This window comes from Calliphora vicina, chromosome 2, assembly GCF_958450345.1.
Source record: "Calliphora vicina chromosome 2, idCalVici1.1, whole genome shotgun sequence".
NCBI classification, from domain to species: Eukaryota; Metazoa; Arthropoda; class Insecta; order Diptera; family Calliphoridae; genus Calliphora; species Calliphora vicina.
This window is the reverse complement of record NC_088781.1, coordinates 58347483-58368356: the sequence shown is the minus strand read 5'-3', so window position 1 is coordinate 58368356 and position 20874 is coordinate 58347483. Positions and strand designations below refer to the sequence as shown.

The 20874-nt window shown below is 32.3% G+C and overlaps 1 protein-coding gene across 1 annotated transcript; it reads right to left on the bottom strand.

The window, feature by feature from the left end:
* Positions 1–496: 496 nt before the first annotated feature.
* On the bottom strand, positions 497–19926 carry LOC135952198 (pregnancy zone protein-like). Its single transcript, XM_065502038.1, has 9 exons — positions 19816–19926; positions 19336–19750; positions 18421–19244; positions 18099–18360; positions 12821–13103; positions 8059–8170; positions 6907–7981; positions 6328–6840; positions 497–1062 (listed from the first exon to the last, which is right to left on the bottom strand). Exons 1-9 carry the CDS (start codon positions 19887–19889, stop codon positions 535–537), a joined length of 4086 nt encoding a protein of 1361 aa, XP_065358110.1. The 5' UTR covers positions 19890–19926; the 3' UTR covers positions 497–534.
* Positions 19927–20874: the final 948 nt, after the last annotated feature.

The window sequence follows — 20874 nt, the reverse complement described above, 5'->3', positions numbered from 1 at the left end:
CATATGAAAAATAGGCAATTTTTTGATTTTCAATTGTGTTGGGGCACCTCAAAACATCAAAATAGGTAAGTAATCTTTCGAACGTTTAACGTACTCATTAAAAGGCAATTTTATATCGCTATTCCATTGAAAACATAAAACAAACAAAAAAATTTTATACATTATCGCTCCACATTAGTGTACATTATTGTAAATGTTTTCAAAAAGTACCATTATAATAAAAAAAAGTACCATAAAGTCCCCCCTTTGGATTCTTATTTACTCAGAAACAAATATGCTTAATTTCATATTTCTAGGTCCATTATTAAAGAAAATTAAAAAAGTACCATTAATAGAACGAGAAAGTACCATATTTCAGCTCTCACATGTTGGTACCTAATTATTATCCCCTATTACTAAATCTTACTTCACTTTAATGTCGATAAGTAAAATAATTTCAAATATTAAAAAAAGTACCATTAAGAGAAAAGTACCAAAAATTAAAAAAAATACTCCATTTTGCTAAAAAGATGTACAAATTTATTTATAAACAATTTAATTATGTTGAATTTCATACGATACCGCAACCTGTCGATCCGAATGATAGTATTCATAAACTAAAATCGTGGATGGTTTCAGGTTTCTCACATCATCCTTTTTGTCGGCCAACAGACTGATTGTCTTCTCTTTATTCGGCTCGATATATGCGAAATATAAAACTACTTTATCTGGTTGACTATCTCCAACTCGATCGACATAATCACTATTTCTGAATTCTTCGACATTTTCCTCGTTGGCAATGTAACCGGAGGGAAAATTGACTTCTGCAACAATCATGTTTGTCTTTAAATGTTTGACATCGTCTAGTGGCGTATAGACAATGCTTAGTGTCACATTCATTGTTAAACTATTGGCAGCTAATTCGGCTTGAGTTTTAACAATAAAACTTTTTGGTAACTCTTTGGTAGCTTCGTTGAATATCCGTCTCTTTATCAATGATAATCGATAATTATAGGAGAACTGTAGGAAAATACTGCCAGTACCAGAAATTTCAATGTCTATGGAGCGTGTGGCAGGTGGCAGCTAAAAAAGATAGAATGAGAGTTTTAAATTAAACTTTATCACGTTAAATAATGGAGACCTAAAGTACGTTTCAGTAATATGAACATTTTTGTATTAAAATATTACTATCAGTAAAGACTCTACACCTAAAATAAGCCATATAAGAAACATTTTTGGAAGTGCTATGATCTGAATTACTGGTTCCCTTAGATATGGAGATATGGCTAATTATGGATTGAACGTCATAAAATTAGATGTCATGACTTCTGTATATGTATGTATATTGTGTTAAATTTTAATTATATACCGATATTTTTAATTTGATTTTTATGCTCCTTAAAATGATATTCGGAAGTGGGCCTTAAGGAGTGAGATCGAAAAATTCTTAACACACGTTTTTCATTACATTTTTTAACCCAAGTATTATTTGAATTTTTTTTTGATCAAGTTACCTTTGAAAAACATGTCAGTTATTATGTGTAATGTCAATTATATTAATTTTTTTGTTAATCTGATTAAAATGAGTGACCAGAAAAAAGTGCGTACTGAAATTATTAAATATTTTCAACAAAACCCAACTTGGTCTTACAAAAAGTTGGCCAAGCATACAAAGGTCTGCCGTCAAACTGTTTCCAATGTTATTAAACAGTACCGGGAGAACTTGTCAGTTGATAGAAAACCTGGTTCAGGTAGAAGGAATGGTCCACATGATGTTTCTAAAGCCAAAAAAATAGAACGCATTTTCAAAAGAGCTCCCAACACATCCGGTAGGAAAGCAGCCCGGTTAGCTCAGTGCTCGGACTATTTGGTACGAAAAGTTAAAGCTAATGCAGGTTTAAAAACATACAAGGCTCAAAAAGTTCCTGACAGGAACGCTACTAAAAATTTAGAGGCCAAAAACAGAGCACGGAAATTGAAGTCAAGTTTTATAAAAAAATATTCTTGCTGCATAATGGATGACGAAACGTATGTTCTGGCAGATTTTTCGCAACTTCCAGGTCAAAAATTTTATGTTGCTGATGCTCGAGGGAATGTTGAAGAAAAGTTTAGGACCCAAAAGCAGACAAAATTTCCCAGAAAGTTCTTGGTATGGCAAGCAATATGCAGTTGCGGCAAAAGAAGCCACTCATTTGTTACAACGGGCTCTATAAATACCGAAATTTACATCAAGGAATGTTTACAAAAAAGGCTGCTTCCATTCATAAGACTTCATAATGTGTCCACTTATTTTTGGCCTGACTTGGCATCCTGTCACTATGGCAAACAAGCCCTTGAGTGGTACAAGAACAATAATGTGGTATTTGTACCAAGAGAGGCAAATCCTCCAAACTGCCCGGAGCTAAGGCCAGTAGAGAGATATTGGGCTCTTGTTAAAAGAGAATTGAAGAGTACAAAAAAGGTGTCCAAAAGTGTGGTAGATTTTAAACGGAGATGGACTACATGTTCGAGCAAAGTGACAGAAAGCACTATAAAAACGTTAATGGAAGGGTTTCCGAAAAAGGTTCAAAATTTCATCACTAGTGATTAAAACTATAAAAATAATTTTTTTTGTAAATTGTAATAATAATTTCAATCAAATAAAAAAAAAATTAAAGCTGTAAGTTTAGTGGTTTCTTTTTTATAAACATATATGTATGTTAAGAATTTTTCGATCTCACTCCTTATATCGGAACTATGACAATTATGAAATTAGGTGGTATGATTTGTATAAATGTAATATAAGGACTGAAATTGTAAAATTCTTAACACACGTTTTTCATTAAAACTTTTAAGCCAAGTATTATTTGATTTTTGTTTTGATTAAGTTATCTTTGTAAAGCATGTCAGTTATTATATATGTATAATGTTAATTATGTTCATTTGTTGTTAATCTGATTAAAATGAGTGACCAGAAAAAAGTGCGTACTACAAAAAGTTGGCCAAACAATCAAAGGTCTGCTATCAAAGTGTTTCCAATGTTATTAAACAGTACCGGGAGAACTTGTCCGTTGATATAAAACCTGGTTCAGGTAGAAGGAATGGTCCATATGATGTTTCTAAAGCCAAAACACCTCCGGTAGGAAAGCAGTCCGGTTAGGTCAGTACTCCGACTATTTGGAAAAGTTGAAGGTAATGCAGGTTTAAAAGCAGACAAGGCTCAAAAAGTTCCTGACAGGAACTCTGCTATCAAAATTAGAGGTCAAAGACAGAGCACATAAATTGAAGTCCAATTTTATACAAAAACAAGTAAAAAACTACTCCATAAAGTACGACCATATAATACCCTACACTACGTAAAAGAGCAAAAACATTTTTCTTTTAAAATTTCAATAATTTATAATTTTGAGTGATTTTCGGAAGTGGGCCTTATATGGGAGCTATGACCAATTATGGGCCGATCACCATGAAATTAGGTCGTGTGATTTATGTCTATATGAAAGTTAACTATGTTGAATTTTATGTGATTTATGCACGTTAAAGCGATTTTCGGAAGCGGGTCTATATGGGAGCTATGAATTTGTGGAGATACATAAATAAATTGAACATTTATGACCGATAAAGTCCAATTTCGGAAGGACATTTGTATGGGGGCTTTTGTGAAATAATGGACCGATTTCAGCCATTTTCAATAGGCTTGGTCCTTGGCCGAAAAATTAATATGTACCAAATTTGATCGAAATATCTTCAAAATTGCGATCTGTACTCTGCGCACAAGGTTTACATGGACAGCCAGCCAGCAGACCAGACGGACGGACATCGTTTAATCGACTCAGAAAGTGATTCTAAGTCAATCGGTATACTTTACAAACATCTGCACAAACGCATAATACCCTCCCCACTATGGTGGTGTAGGGTATAAATATACCAGTTGCATAATGGATGACGAAATGTAATTATGTAAAATTTTTCGCAGCTTCTGGGTCAATTTTTATACCCTACACCAAATCAAACGAAAAAATATTCAAAACTGTAAGTTTAGTGGTTTCATTTTTATTAACATATATGTACAGTGGTGGCCACCAATTTAAGACAAATACTTGAATTTTTTTCATCAACTGAATTTTAAGTGCGATAGAGCCAAAATAAAAGGACCTCTAAGGGTATGAAATTTATTATCAATGTTTCTAGTTTCTGAAAAATGTTTGGAAAAATCGGTAAAACAAATATGGACAAAGATATGTGGAAATACGTTGACCCACCTCAGCGAACATCCGCTGTTAATAACATGATATGACCGAAACTAATGGAACTAAAAATACGAAATTTGGTCCGAATATTTTATAATAATAAAATTATAATGATATAAATGTGAGAAAATATGTTTATTTAAAAAAAAATTTTTTTGGTCAAGTTGTAGAAAAATTTTATGTGTTCATGGTGAATATGTATGAATTGACACAGTCGAATAAAACACACTTGTGTGTTAAAACAGTCCTCATGCATACATATTTGTGGAAATATTTGAAAAAATAATTGACAATTACATGGAATTTAGCAAACAATTTTTGTCTTAAATTCATGGCCACCACTGTATGTATGTTAAAAATTTTTCGATCTCAGTCCTTATGAAACGAAAGTGATTTATTTTGATTTTGGCATTTTTAAAGGATTTATGCTCATTAAAGTGATTAAGGAAGTGGGCATTATATGAGCGCTATGACTAATTACAGTAGGCTACACCAAAAATAGGCTGATGGTGTGATATAGCAATCCTGTTTTATTGGAGTCCATAGAATTCGTAAATACTTATATTTATTCTCGATATGCGAGCTATGACCAATTACACAGGGCAACAAAATGGAAAAAAATTTAGAGGCTTTTAAAATCACAACACAATTTTAATGTATTTTGGTTCCAGTAGTACAAATATGGTACAAATTTGTACCATATTTGTATAATAATAGCAACAAATCGAGGTATAGAAGAAAAAAATCGATTGATGCTTTTCGTATTTATTCACAATTAAGTGAATTCGCTCATTTTCACAAAATTTTACTTTTTTGTATGATATTTCGATTAATTAAATGTTGAAAACATTTTCCCCATGCTATGTACAAATTTTCACATATATATTGTGTTTTAATCGGCTCAGTAGTTTCGGAGTTATAATAACAAATTGAAGCAAAAAATAAATTTTTTATGTGAAAAAATCCAATTTTATTGTTTTAAAAAAATCATGAAAAATCGAAAACGGCAGAAATTGTTCAGATTTATTGGTTTATCGCTAAACCACATGTAATAGGAACAAAATGAGATATCGATCATAAAAATCGATGGATTATTTTCGAATTTATTCACAATTAAGTGAATTCGCTTATTTTCAGAAAATTCTATATGCGTACAAGCGTGTACTTTAAGTGTACATTTTATATGTGTTTTGTGTTTGTTAAAATTTTTGTTACAATAGTTGTGATCGCGTACTTGATAATTTGTACAAATTATCACTGGAAGTTACGGGATTCCGTTCGTTTTATTTTAAAAACTTGTAACGCAAGAGAGTATTAAAAGTGACAGTTCATTTTTTCTCCAGTAAAAAATATCAACATAAAATTGTGTTTAAAACATGTGGTTGCAAATATAAACAGAACTAAAAAGTTGAAAATTAATACAATTTACAAGTTTTGCAAAGAAAAGAAGTAAATGAAACACAAAACAAACGTTTTAAATTGATTTATAATAAAATACAACTTATTTTTACAAATTGTTGTTCGCGTACTTTTTTTTTGGTAATTTTTCAGATTGAGAGTAATTTATTTTTACTCTCTAAAATAAAGTTATTGGATATTTTTTACTGGAAAGTACGCGAACACACTTAATATCTTAGGTTACCATGATAAAATCTATATAGTGGGTAGTGAAACCTTTTTTTGCTGTTGATCTGTGTTATAGGCCAATCTTCATATAATTCGGTACCGTGATTTTGATGTATACTAAGATCAGTTGTGTTGAATATGATGGAGGTATTTATAAGAGATTTATGAGTATTTAAGTGATTTGAGGAAGTGGATCTTATATGGGCGGTAAAATATGGACTGATATTTACAAAATTCTTTAGGATGCTTTTTGGATACAAATTACTGATACGTGTAAAATTTTATTTTAATATACTACTTTGTTGGGTCTCAGATGAATATTTCTCAATGTTACATACGCCATGACAAACTTATATATAGCCTTATTTACAACTTTTGTTTGTGGAGGGTACAATAACAAATGTAAATAAAACTTTAACTTCTAAACGGATAGTACGATTTTTGTACACACAATTTGCTTGTGACTTTATACTTTTGGGTTAATAATATTTACCTGCTGATGTTGCATAATCTTCGCATTGTCGGGTTCTAGACCCAAAACATTATTTTCTAATTCTTCGTTTTGTACACCTAAAGCTCTATACGACACCTTTATCAGAGTGTCATTTTGTGGCGCAGTGAACTGGAAGAATTTAATCAGAGCCTGTAAACCAACAACAGTATCTTGTGTTGACTTGAAACCACCATGACTGTTACGCTGTTCCAGCAGCCATTTTGCTATGGGCAAATATTGACCGGGTGTATGTAATAAAGCCAATAAAATATAAGATGTGATTTCTATATTAGTTACACGATCACCTGTACTGGCCTCCCACCATTGTAAATCATTTTCTGTTTTGGCCAATGGCTTAAGCTTGTCTAGCACAACAGAAGCATGTTCGTGTTTGGCCATTTGAAATGTTGTTGCCATAATGGCCAAGGAGTAGATGTCATTGATTTCATCCATATTGTTGGATAGGAAAGCAAGAGCTTTTTGTATTATCTCTTGGTACTGATTGGCATATTTCTGAAATTTAAAAAAAATATTAATTTAACCAAATATCTACCACAAGTTATTTAAATTTAACCTTACCTTATTTTCCAAAAACGACAACAACACAAATGCCGTAAAACCATAACTACTTTGATAGGCCGGATGAAAGACATAACCAGCATTTGCAAACTCGCCGTGGCTCAATTGTTGATTAGCCAAAAAACTTAAACTACTCTCAATAATTTGCGGCTCGATGGGCTGATATTTAAGAGCCTTAATAAAGAAACGTACAACATAGGCTGTTAACCAGTTACTTGGTTTACGACTCCGCCCTGGACCAAAAACACTATAACCACCATTCTTATGACGAAACTTCAACTGTTGCTGATAACCGATTTCAGTAAATTTCTTAGCTTTCGCGACTAGCTTTGTGTACTTTGAAGTTTGTCGCGTTGCACTTAGATATTCCAGCACAAGAATATTGGGAGCAAAACGTATCATATTCTGTTCACCACAACCAGTGGGTTTATTAACTAAATCGTCTAAGTTGTCCAAGGATGGCAATAGAACATCGCCACTTATTGACAATTGAAGAAATTCCGAATCGGGTTCAACATCGGCCGGTATATTGGTCTTATAGTAGTTGGTGAAGGTTTCTTCCGGTTTCAGTGAAACGTACAGTTCGTGATTATGTGCTATGGCCAAACCATCCGGCTCAACTGTTAGTTTTTGCAAAACTCCATCAGTTGCTAATTTATTTTTAGCTTTAACACGTATCTCAATATTACCAAGTTTCTGTGGGTATATTAAGAAATTAACACTTTTACCACCATTTGCCGGTACAATTATATTTCGTTGTTCAACTAAAGAGTTGGTGGTTTGATTACTCATGCTGTCTACAAATTTAAATTCGTCCAATGAGTTCTCCATTACAACATCGGTCTTTAAACTTTCTGGGTTGTAATTGAAAATAACTATGGGTATGGAAACGATTTCTCCACGCTTAATCGAATATGGTAAATATGTGTTGATAAAAAATGATTTTGAAGCGGTTATTTTCACAGAGGAATCCAAAAGCCCAATACCGGTTTTCTCATTAATCGAAAAAGCATCAACAACCCAAGTCGTTATAGAGTCAGGTACTTTGAAGTTAATCGTTGTTACTGCACTAGTGCTGTCATAATTACAAGTAAGATTAATTTATATACTGGATGTAGGTTAATAAAGCGTGATATTTTAAAAAATACTAACACTTCAAAATCTGAATATATCCAAGTTTCCGGAAAGTAAGAGCGCATATCTGCGATACTCCAATCATGGGACATGGGGTGACTTTCCGCAAGTCCAGCGACGCCGGTTTTCTCTATAATAAACAAAATATATGTTAGTATGTATGGATACTATACTTTTCAAGACGATTAACGTCCTAAAACTCAAAGGTTATAATTTTAAAGTATAGAGTCTAAAGGTTATATGTGGTAGGTTTTCCACTTTCCTGTTATCGCCAGCGATGATCTGTCAATGGAAAATAAACTGTGAAACCTTAAAAAAGCCAATAAAAAAAATATAAAAGGACTAGCTGACCAGACGTTCGATTTGTGAATTTGTGAGAAGCTGTTGGAAATGTGTAAAAATAGTTAAAATAAGAAAAAATACTTATATTTGAATGATAATTTGCATTTGATTTGAAAATATGTACAATGAATCTTATGGTGTTCTATTTTCATTTTGATGGAAATATCGATGGTCAGGTAACCAATTAAAATAAAGAAATACTTTTTTCGATTGCTTTGCTTTGATATCATAATTTCGCTACACAAAACGGACGACTTGAAATATACATTAAGTTCATCGGCTGGCGTTGACCGTGGAATCACTGGCAATGTTTGCCGAAAATCACCTGCCAACAGAATCATCGCACCACCAAACTGGTCTGAATTTTGTTTCGTAAATCTTGCAACGTTCTTGAAAATGTTGCATGTTGGATTTTCATTGTATATTCTAGAGTTTCGTGTTCGGTTTTAACCGAAACCGCGGTTTTTCAAGGCCTAAAACCAAAACCGACAATTATTCTTCGGATGTCACTTTGAATTTATTTTCAGTAAAAAAAATTCAAAATTTAGAAATGAAAAACAAACTATTTCATTCACTGATTCATCTAATATCTCTAAAAACAAATCAGTTAAAATATCTTAAGATTTCTTAAAATTGTTTACATTGTATTACAATAATTGTTTCAGATGATGTTGCAGGCTACCTTTCATAGGCTAGGCAAGGAAACCTGTTAATAGAGAATGACACAAACTCATTTAAAAATATTGATCTACAAGTATTTTCTGATAATTAAACCAAATTACTATCAAAAAGTTATACGGGAATACAAAATTAATTTTTTGGTTAAGAATTAATGTGCTGAATTCCCAATTATTGATAAATTCACTGAAATTTGTTGATGGGGGATATGCTAGTTCCTATGCGCATTTCACTGGTTCCATCAGGAAACCTTTTCTTAAAAGGCTTTAGAAAAACTAAAGATGTTATACCATTAAACCAAACAGTTAATGAGAATTACAGACACTCAAGCTTTATTTGTAAAAATATAAAAGCTTAAATTACTGTTTATTTATTTAATTAAAAAAAAAATAATGCAAAAGTTTTGTAACAAGTCTCCTTTTGTGAATTAATAACAATTCAAGATAACATGTCTCTAATTCCATGTTAATTGATTCATTGTAAAGTGGAATTTATCTCATTTGAAACGTATTATTTGAAATTAAAAAAGTACCATAAATACCCACATTTTGTATTCCCACTCAGCATCAGATTCTGGGTCCACTATTATAGATAATGCTAAAGAAAGGTACCACTAAAGTCACATTTGGTGAATTTTAAAAAATTGTGCCTAACAATTTTACTTGAATCTCCGTCAAGTTTGAAATCAACAAAAAAGTATCATTTTAAGAACGAAAAAGTACTCCTTTGTTTGGCTTAGTTCTCCGTTTTGGGTATCATAATACCATTGAACCCCGAATTCTTGATTTTTATATTACTGGAAAGCAAATTAGCCAACGTTAATGTATATAAGCTAACTAATTTGAAATAAATATTAAAAAAGTACCATTAAAAGAAAGAGTACCAATTTTCCTTTATCGTCTTGAATTTTAAATTTGTATAGCATTTCCTATATTATTAACTGATTTTGTTTCTATAACATTAATATTTAACAAATTATCACAAAACCGAAATAAAATCGGTTTTCAATTTTTTAAAACCGAAACCGAGTTTTTGAAAATTTTCGGTATATTCAATGGCAACTTGAGTGCTAAATAGGGTATTCAATTAATCGGGTTTCTGGTTTAATCGATTAATCGAGCAAATAATTAATCGAGGTTTAGATTTATTCGGTTAATAATCGGTTAATTTAAAATTATTCGATTAACCGAATAATTTCTATTTTAATTTTAAATTCAAAATACAACAGCGAATTTTGTGTACAAAAACATAAAAAAACGGCAAATAAGGTATTTAAGATCATTTTTGTGACCATATTGCCTATTTGCTACAACAACGTCATAACTCAAAATCCGTGTTTTTTGAACTGAGTAATACAAAATTATCAGCTTTCAAAAAAGTCAATTATTTTTTGTATGAGAGTATTTTTTTTTTGTTGGAAACATCAAAATTAAAATTCATGTTTTCTCGTATATTTTATATGTAAAAATTTGTTTAAAATTTATTTAAGAAATAGTAAAATGTCATAAAACATTCAAAGGCGTTTTTATCGAAACAATTTTTTTTTAATTATGACGTTGTTGCAGCAAAGAGCGATGTGTGAGTTTTTAGGGTTTTAGTGAGACCTTCTGAAATAATCTTTTATAAAAAGAATATAATTTAAACGATTTTTTCTTTAGATTTAATAAAACTTTTCTTGGAAAAACACTCTCTCGGTGATTGTATATGTTGGAGAAATCAAAAGCATGATAAAGAATACATATTCCTTTTTGGATTGCTTTAGATTTAGATTAATTTAATAGTTTCGTTTAGTTATGATAAAAGACTCATTTAAAAAAAAAGTTTCGTCTATACATGTAAATACAAATAAAGTTTCAAAGACATGTAAATTAAATATATCAGTTGTTATACATACTCACTAATCATGTTTATTGGATGTTCCAAAAATATCTAATTTTAATTTGAAATTTGTATTTGAATTGAAAGGGAAAAATAAATACAAAAAAATTGTTTAAAGTGCAAAAAAAGGAATTTCGGTTAATCGGTTAATCGACAGAAATTAATCGGTTTATTTGTTATTTGAAAATCGGCAATTTTAAATTATTCGAACAGTTAACCGTCCAAAATTAATCGGTTAACCGATTAACGGTTAATCGATTGAATACCCTAGTGCTAAATGAGCAGCCTTCCAACAACGTAGCTGCAATTCCTGATGAAGCATGTATCGCTGCCAAAATCAACTCGATGTATCGTGCATCGGATAATACCTTGATCGACATCATCAAGATAATTTCCTCAATTAGAGTAAGTTCGGGAAATGTGGTATAGGTGGGTAATGTGGTATAACTGCTTTTCTCTAATACTAAGAGCATAGGAGTAGCGGTACCAAGCTTAAGAGTTTTATGATCTCAGAAAATTAACATTGGGTGAGTGTACTTCATTTTTGCAGGTCATGGAAATAGTCAGTTGTAAAAAATTAGCATTATCTTGTGATAGACTTTTTTTGTGATCTGTTAAAAATTAATTTTTTTCTAAAATCACGTGTTTTAAACTTCATTAATTTAATTTTAAAGTCAAATGGGAATATTTTGCTATTGAAGAACACATGTAACAATATAGTATATTTAGTGAATATGTTTAATTTTATAATAATTTCAATAAACCACGTGGTCGGCTAATGTGGTATAGCTAAAGAATTTCAAGCAAATAATATGCCAAAGAAATGTGAAGTATGAAAATGGGCAACGGAAGATTTGAAGAACGCTATATGAGCTATTAAAAACAACAAATGGAAATTTAAAAGAATTTTTTCAATGGCTTGTTTATGGGTTTTTTCTCTTTTTCCCAAATTTAATTTGTAAACCTAACACTTGTAGTAGAACACCAGCTGAGAACTGTTCCAATCGAATTAAGATTTTAAAAATTATAGTCAAATAAAAAATAGGTATACCGCATTACCCGAACTTACTCTAATATCAAAGCGTCGTTGTAAATTTCCTTGCTCAGTAGCAAATTTGGATTTGATGTTATAATATGCATCTGATGCAAATTACCATCCCACAAGGCATCTTTGTATTTGCTCTACAAATCAGTCGGTTTGATGGGAAACATGTTGAGCTAATTATCCAAAGCAATATTCGTATTTGATGAGCATTTGACGAAAGCACATATCCGAGGGTGTATTCCCAATTAGTGTCATTGTCTAAAATTCGCAAGCGTTGGCACGCTTCTCTATACGTGTCACACAGTTCGCCGGTGGGAAATAAATAATGGAAAGATGGAACTGGATTTCCTTGTTTCCGCCGTTGAAATTCCGTTGACGGTTGATTCCAAGTTCGGCCAAATTCATCATTCTGATATTTTTCAAAAAATCTGGTCAATTCGTTGAAATACATTCTCCTCAGTTCTCCTCTTTGATCATTTTCCAGAATGAACAGTAGTTGGATGTTTTTCATGAATGTGGACGTGGTCAATTTTTCCATCAGTAAAAACTTAAATTGGATTACTAGGAACATTTATAAAAATTAGCCATATCGGTGCAGCCGTTTTCCGATTTTAGATAAATCGAAAAAAGTGGTCGTGGTCTAATTTTCTTTCTGTAAAAACCTAAATTGGACTATGCGAACATTAAAACAAAATTTATTTTTGAATTATGTGCGAGTAGAGAAAATTCTAAAGTTTAAATTTATATAAAAATATCAAAATAAGGTGAAATTTGTGCTTGGTATGTAACTACTTTAGTTTTATAAATATTTCAATAATTTTTCACTTAAAAACTTACCCACACCGATAGGCATAAAATCGTTTTCTCTCACATAATGTCCATCAGTTAATGTAACTAGACCGGATATTACACCCGGATTTCTACGAGAACCTCCTAAAGAGTAGCTTACATCACTTCGCATGATATACAAAAGATGATTTTTGTTTATTCTATAGGCAGAACGATATATGAGGGAACTGAAATCAACAGCAACAATTGCAACATGTGAACCTGGTTGGGCGTTAATTGTCATTGTAATGTCTTCGCCAGGTCGGACGTCACTAGGTGCGAAAATGGACAACTAAAAGTAATAAAATAAAGAGGAGCTTAAGTTGTTTGTTTTGATGAGTTCTTTACTTTTCGAGAGAATAGCTAATTTTATACAATTATTATAAAAAATTTAAATTAAAACACCGTACGACACTCAATATTAGATACGAACAGGATGATATACATACGTCTGAAATAATAAATTAAAGGGAGTTTTCATTTCGTGATCCTGTTTCCTTTTAAAAGGACTTCAAATTTTCAGAGGAGTAAATTTTTCAAATACTTCTGATCATCCTACTATGCCAAATTTGGTGTCAGATAATCAAGAAGAGTTGTAAAATATTTCGTATTATTTTTATTTTATCCTGTAAGGATCAAAAGATGTCAAAAATGTCCTTTAAAATATTTATCCTTGAATATCCTTTTAGATTTCCAATAATTTTTTTTCAAAAAACAGTGAGTTAAAGATCCAAATATTGAATACCATATGCCAAAATTTCATTATCTAATCTTCAGTACTTAAGTGTTAAATAATATTTTAAATTTGCATTATTTGATTTTTTATATTTTGTTTTAATATTTCATTCGAAAAAAATATAACAAAAACCGAAGCAACGAATAATACTTTTTAATAAACAAGTAAAATGGTATAGTCGGACAAGACCGACCTTATGATACCCTACACCGAGTATATGATTATAAAGAGTTTTCTTTTGATATGAAACTTATTTGTGTTGAATCTTATTTGAATACCAACATTTTAGGTAGTGGGCCTTATATGGGAGCCATGACTGATTATGGACCAATTGTCACAAAATTTAGTGGGATGATTTGCGAATATATGAAACATATTTGTGTTGAATTTTGTTGGGATACTGACATATTTCAGAGATTTATGTGTATTAATGATATTTTCAAGAATGTTGCTTATATGGGAACTATGGAACATTGTTGACATTGGTTTAGAAACTTTTTTTTTTGGAAATAATTCGGTATCTAGGGAACTGAATTTAGGTTTGTTCAGCTTCCTAGCGCTAATAAGGGCCAGTACGTAGCCCCTCAAAGTTGGTCACCTCGGGTCTCAAATTTTTTAAAAAATCCATTTATTGTCCGAATGAGCGGAAATTGGAATATAAATAGTCCTTGAGAAGATCTTCAAAAACCACCCTTACAATTATAGGTTATCTCTATTAGTTGAAGAGATATTCAGGTTTATTGATTTATTTTTTTAATTTTACTCGATCTTTTTATGGTTTTATAAATATGGCGGGCTTACGGAGGGTCGAAATTTATTTTTAAAATATCAGCTATATTGGCGATACAATTCTAAATAAAATAAAAACAACTTGCTAATAGTTATCTCTTCCCTATAAAAATTTATACGCATCCAAAGTTGGAAAAGTCCATATATTTATTCATTTGGAGAAAAAAATTTCTTCGGGACTATATAGAATTTTGTGAAGGGAGATCGAGTTGGCGTACGTGTCTACATTCCCGATATTAGGTTATCTTTTAGACTTCCGAATGAATGTAGCATTGTTCAGGCTGAAATATCAGCCATCAAAAGGGTTGCTAACTGGCTTAGTTATAACAAGATATCAGACAGGGATATTTGTATATATACTGACAGACAGGCCGCTATAAAATTCCTAACAGGTGTATACACAACATTTAATTTAGTCCAGGATTGCCGGGCATCCTTAAACAGGATGGCCAGACATTCAACAGTCGTACTCAAGTGGGTACGGGGATACTATGGGCCGATGATCTGGCGAAAAAAGGCGCCATGTTACCTGACGGAGACATAGATTTCCTATGTGGGATTCCGTTATCCAAATGCAAGCTACAAATTAGTAACTTCTACTATGAGCTCGCTCAGGCAAGATGGGAATGTGAACCCACATGCACTATAACCAGGACGATGTGGCACCGATTAAATCGGGGACGAACAGTACATCTTCTTGGCTTTACACGCTCACAATTGAGTGGTGTAGTGGCGGTCATAACTGGACACTGCACCTTTGGTAACCACGCTAGGAGACTTGGTTTGCCATACCACGACTTCTGCAGAAGTTGTCAAAACGAGGAGGAGGATGAAACTATTTTTCATCTTCTTTGTCATTGTCCGGAGATCTACGCCTAAGGTTTCTGGGACATCGTTCCCTAAATAGTCTTTCTGAGCTCTCGAATATGAGGCCTGAGGGCATTAATGCCTTTATAGGAAGTAGCAACTGGTTAAAAAGACCAGACACGGGGATTACTTTAGAGTGACCCAATAACCGCCGACTCATTGGCACTTAACTTTTCTTTTTTTTAGGATCTACTCCCTCTCTCTTTCCTCAGACATCTCCTTCTTAACATCTTCAATCTTTTCCTTCTCTCTTTTTCACTTATATCTGTCCCTCTTTCTTCTGTTTTCTTCTACTTTCAGGTAACACAAAGGGACCACAGCCTGGACCCATGCGAGCTGCTCTTCTTTCTTCTTCATTTCGTGGCTGCCTGGAAACCTGAACCTAAACCTAATATAGAATTTTTATATGATCCGGAAAGATAACTTGATGCAAAAGCGTGTAAAGAAAAATTTGGCTCAATTTGGCTCACCCCCAATCCTATCCAAACTTGGCCAGTTTTAAAAAAAAAATCTCGGTTTGAGTAAAAAATTCTAAAAAGGCAAAACACCGATCCACGAAAAGGCACCATATTTGTATAACCCCATATGTTTCTTAAATACATACTAAGTATTTTTACTATCACACGGTAAATAACGTCACAGTAGGCACTTTTCTAAAAAAAACTCAGTTTTTGGAACACATTTTCCCCGATTTAGGAATTTCGGTATTTTAAAATAAAAAATTTAAAAAATTCTATTTAGCGCTAGGAAGTTGAACAAACGTAAATTAACTCGAAAATACCTCAGCTCAAAGTGTGTAAAATTTCGTAACAATATCTACAATAGTTCACAAGATACCGAATTATTTCCAAAAAAAAAGTTTTTAAACCACTGTTGATCGTCACAAAATTTGGTCGTGAGAGTTCCGCTTATATAAAACTTAATTGTGTTTAATTTGGGGGCTAGGAGAAATAATGGACCGATTCTAACCAAATTCAATAGTATTTGTCCTTGGGGCAATATAAAGGTTTGTGCCAAATTATGTCGAATTATCTTTAAACTTACGACTTGAAGTTTGATTACAAGGTTTACATGGACGGACGGATAGACAGATAGATATCGCTTAGTCGACTCAGAAAGTGATCCTGAGCAGTATGTTTAAGGTGGGTGTTGGGACAATATTTTTGTATGTTGCAAACATCAGCCCTAACCCATAATACCTCCCCCACTATGGTGGTGTAGGTTATCAACATGCACTTTTCTTAATTAAACTTTTTTGTATAATAATAATTTTTTTTTTATTTTGAAATTGAATTATATATATAAATAAAGGATGAAATTTTGACATTTAGTATAGCATATTTGGGTCTCTAACACACTATTTTTTTAAAAGGAATTTATTGGCAATCTTAAAGGATACAAATTTTAAAGGACATTTTTGATATCTTTTCATCCTTACAGGTTAAAATAAATATAATACGAAATATTTTACAACTCTTCTTGTTCTTGTGACAAAAAATTTGTTATTGTTGGATCAGCAGGAGTATTTTTAAATATTTCTTGAAAAATGTACTTCTTTGAAGTTATTTAAAAAGGACAGCGGATCACGAAATGAAAAACTGAAAACGCAGTTTTTCTCCATTTAATTTATAGTTTCCATACCATCCGCTTCGTGTCTCTTTTTGTAGTACGGTGAAATCTGTATACCAAGTTTTAATTAATTTGAACGGGTAAGGTCCAATGCCTTGTCGAAAAATTAATTTTCCTCCCATTTTTTAAATTTCCAATGAATGAAATTTTAACAAGTAAAAGAGCTACATTCGGCTGTGCCGAATCTTGTATACCCTTCACATAATTATACTTTAAAATACAAATTTTAAATATTTTTAGGTAAACAAAATTTAATTTTTTTTTTCAAAATTGTTTTTATGACAAAAAAATTTGTTTGGTAAAAAAAAATTCGGGTTAAAAAAATATTTTTCCCGATTTTGACTCATTGTAGGTCCAAATTATTATAGCCTTATTAGGGTTCTATATGTCGAAATCGACTTTTTGGTCGGAAAAAAGCCGAACAATCAATCGATTATGTTATCTCAAAAGTCGAATAGTCGATAAAAGTGGAATAGTCGATAAAAGTCGACTTTTTAGATTGTTAAAAATAAATATTTAATTGCAACATTATACTAAAACTATTGCAATTTTGTACACTTGCATTTTTTGTAGTGTATGCTAATATATGTAGATTCTACATATGTACAAATCTTTCAAATCGGTTAGAGAACAAAAACTTGGCATCATTTTAATTATTAATATACCCGAGACACCCTAATTTGGGGCCTTGAGGCTCCCACCGTAGTGTTGACAATCAAAATTTAAAACTTAAGCTCAGTAACAACTCCTCTATAGTCGTGAAAAATTTAATTAAAATCGGATAATCGGTTTGGAACTTACAAGTTTATTTACACTTTTTTATTTTTCATTTCCCCCACTGTGACCCAAAAGATCGGTTTTAGGTTTTCGCAAAACCACAATATGGGATTTTATAACCATCCTCGGGTGAAGTTTATTGATAATCTCCTCCATTTGCAAAGACTCATATTTTTTGCCTTTCTTTCCTTTTAAAAAAGCCCAAACATAGTCAAGTTTCTTAAAAGGCTCAATAAAATGTTAGCATATTTAAACAAAAATATAAAATACGAAAGGAAAATTTTCTCGTTAAAAATGGTAAGCTCGATTTTCGGCAAAATTTCTTAGAATTCATCGTAGATTACGATTTTGATAACCGCTTTGTCGAGAAAAAAATTGACCCACTCCAGTATATACCCTTGCCACTCATGGTGAAGGGTATAAAAATATAAATTTCCTTAAAATCCAGTTAAAAAATTATCAAATTTAAAAGTCTTCGAATAAACTTACCGTATTTTCAAGCACTACGGGTAGCTCAATTTCTGTTTCACAATAAATCATATTACCACCGACCATATAGTGAACGTATAGAAATGAAGTCGGTGTCATTTCCTTACTCGCCATCAGCTGGATTGTATAAGAGTTTGTATTGGAATCTAATTGAACGAATTCACTTTTTATAATGTTGGCATGCGATGTCAGTGTGTAGACTATATAAGGTATATTTTGATTTGATTTAACGTCTATTTTAATCTCTGTATTAACTTGTGGGCTGTAAATTCAATTAATCAAATTAATTTATTAATGTGTAGTTATTAATATAAATATTTACCGTTTATTCTTCAATTTTAAATTGCAATGAAGAGACTGTTCTTCCGGCTTGAATGAATAGTCATAGGGTATAAAATTGTACATTCGTCCTATAGAGTTTTTAAACGAAAATGTGTAACCATCATTTTCCGAGAAGCCATACTCGAATGTGGCCATTCCATTGTCATCTAATTTTGATTCATACCTTGTGGTGCCATGTTGCATAAACATGCTTGTTTCCCGATCATTAACTATGGAGCCATTCCAATGCTGTACTTTTGCCTTTATCCGATAAGGTATTTCGTTTCGATATTCCATCTCCTCAAAGGGTATGGTTATTTTATACCTCTGTGTTTGTAGATGGATTTTAGTTACGGTAGTCTGAACGATACCTGTTTGTTCTTCTATTAGCGAAGCGCTAACAATTAATACTTTGCTTATCAAATTATAAAATTCGTTGCAATCAATTTCAAATTTTGCCTGAAAATCAACAACATCAGACGTATAACTACCCAAATTTCCATCATAGATAGGTTGTTCTATTGTCAAATTTACTTTTCCCTGCACATATTTATTGTAGGTGTATTTACCGAATACATTGATTTTCATATAACGATCTCCTTCAACAAAATTTTCATCGGTTTGAATGTGAACCTTGAACTTAGGCAATATATATTTTTCAATCTCAACTTTGGCTTCTTTTTCGATGGCATATTTTCCACCAATGAAAACCTTTATAGACCAGGTACCTAATAGGGGTTCTTTGGATATTTGAAATGCATCTGTGTAAACACCTTTCTTTAAAGGTATGTCTTTGAACAGTTTGACACGATTATTGGAGGCATCCTGTAAAGTGGTCCATTAGAAAGTACGGTTCATACGGCTTTCATCCTTAAAATCGTTTTAAACGATCCATAATAGATGTTAAAATACTTACAAATATTTGAACCTTTATTGGCTCTATAAAGTTCATCGGCTTGCCATGCACATCCAATATAACGACACGAAATCGCAGTAAATCTCCAGGCTTATACGCACCCTTATCAGTTTCTATGTAAATATTTACACCCTTGTTGGGTCCAACCTGAATGAGTGTACTACTCTTGAAATACAAACCCTTGACACCTTCGGCAATTAGTTCGTATAGTTTATCTGATTCTAATTTAGGCGGATAAAAATCAAGCATTTTAGTTTCGCATGGCTGGAGCTCAACCAGTTCTGTTTGGGTCCAAGACAAATTGCTACGTATTCCGATACGGAAAGTAGCAGGTTCCGAGACATTATGAAGTGTAGCAGAAACTGTATATTTTCGGTTTGATTGAATAGTGCCGGGTGCGTTAATGCTGTAAGAACTGGAATTTTGTTTTTAATTTTTTATTAATAACGGCAGGATTTAAAATTTCTAAAATAATTTTACCCTTTACAATTAATAAATGTAAGGAAATTACAAATCAATAACAGTTTTAATAAAATGATGCATGATCGCATCATATTGATGTTTGACCGTTTCGCAACTTAATAGATTTACTAATGAAATCGATTTAGATTTATTTGCTCATTTAAATAAGAGCAATGCCATTTGTAGTTGAAGTTCACGCTTGTATAGGAACTATGCTTATCTTGTAAAATAATCTCGCCAATGGGAAAATATTAAAAATTAATAAACGGAAAAACCATTTGTATATTTAAAAGAGTGAAAACATATTTAATGTTAACATCAAGCATTCATACATGACTTGTCATTAAGCTCATTATGTGAAATCAAAGAACAGTTAACGTCTTTCCCCGCGTGTATTTTCGAACTGCGCACACTTAACTTCTAACTGCTCAACCTCAAACACCGACAGCAAGCATATGCACCTGCCTTCAACACCACGAGGAAAATCAATTTAATACCGCACACCCGAGTATCTCCTAAAAATCATTCGCGATTTCATCCCTGAAGTCCAATAAAGCACCTGTTTCTGACAACATACCTTCAGAGCTGAACTCTTGCATCCACTCATATCGGAGTTCTGGGATAGAGAAACATTGCCGACTGAACTCACGGAGGGGATTATAACTCTGCTGCCAAAGAAAGGCAACCTCTCTTATTGTAAGAATTGGAGAGGAATAACGTTACTAAGCATGGTGAATAAAATAGTAGCGCATATCATTAATAAGCGACTATCAGACCACGTGTCACCTAATCTATGAAATGAGCAAGCTGGTTTTAGAGCGCATCGATCATGTGTCGACCATGTAAACACATTGCGCATAATAGTGGAACAATCCGTCGATTGCGCACACCGCTCTACTTGTACTTTTTAGACTTCGAGAAAGCGTTTGACACAATGAAATACAATGTAATCCTGAGATCGCTAGAATGCAAAGGAGTCCCGAACAAGATCACCAGACTAATCACCGAATACGTCACGAACAGCAACTAAGTGGCCAAATTCCAGTGGAGAAAGGTGTGCGCCAAGGATGCATCTCC

Bases quoted from the DNA above. Each gene is read 5' to 3' on its own strand.
- LOC135952198 (XM_065502038.1), bottom strand. From the start codon at position 19,889: ATGATGCGATCATGCATCATTTTATTAAAACTGTTATTGATTTGTAAT. The intron at 19,751-19,815 runs GTAAAATTATTT...ACAAAATTCCAG, and splicing joins ACATTTATTAATTGTAAAGG to TTCTTACAGCATTAACGCAC. The intron at 1,063-6,327 runs GTAAATATTATT...TATCTTTTTTAG, and splicing joins AGATTATGCAACATCAGCAG to CTGCCACCTGCCACACGCTC.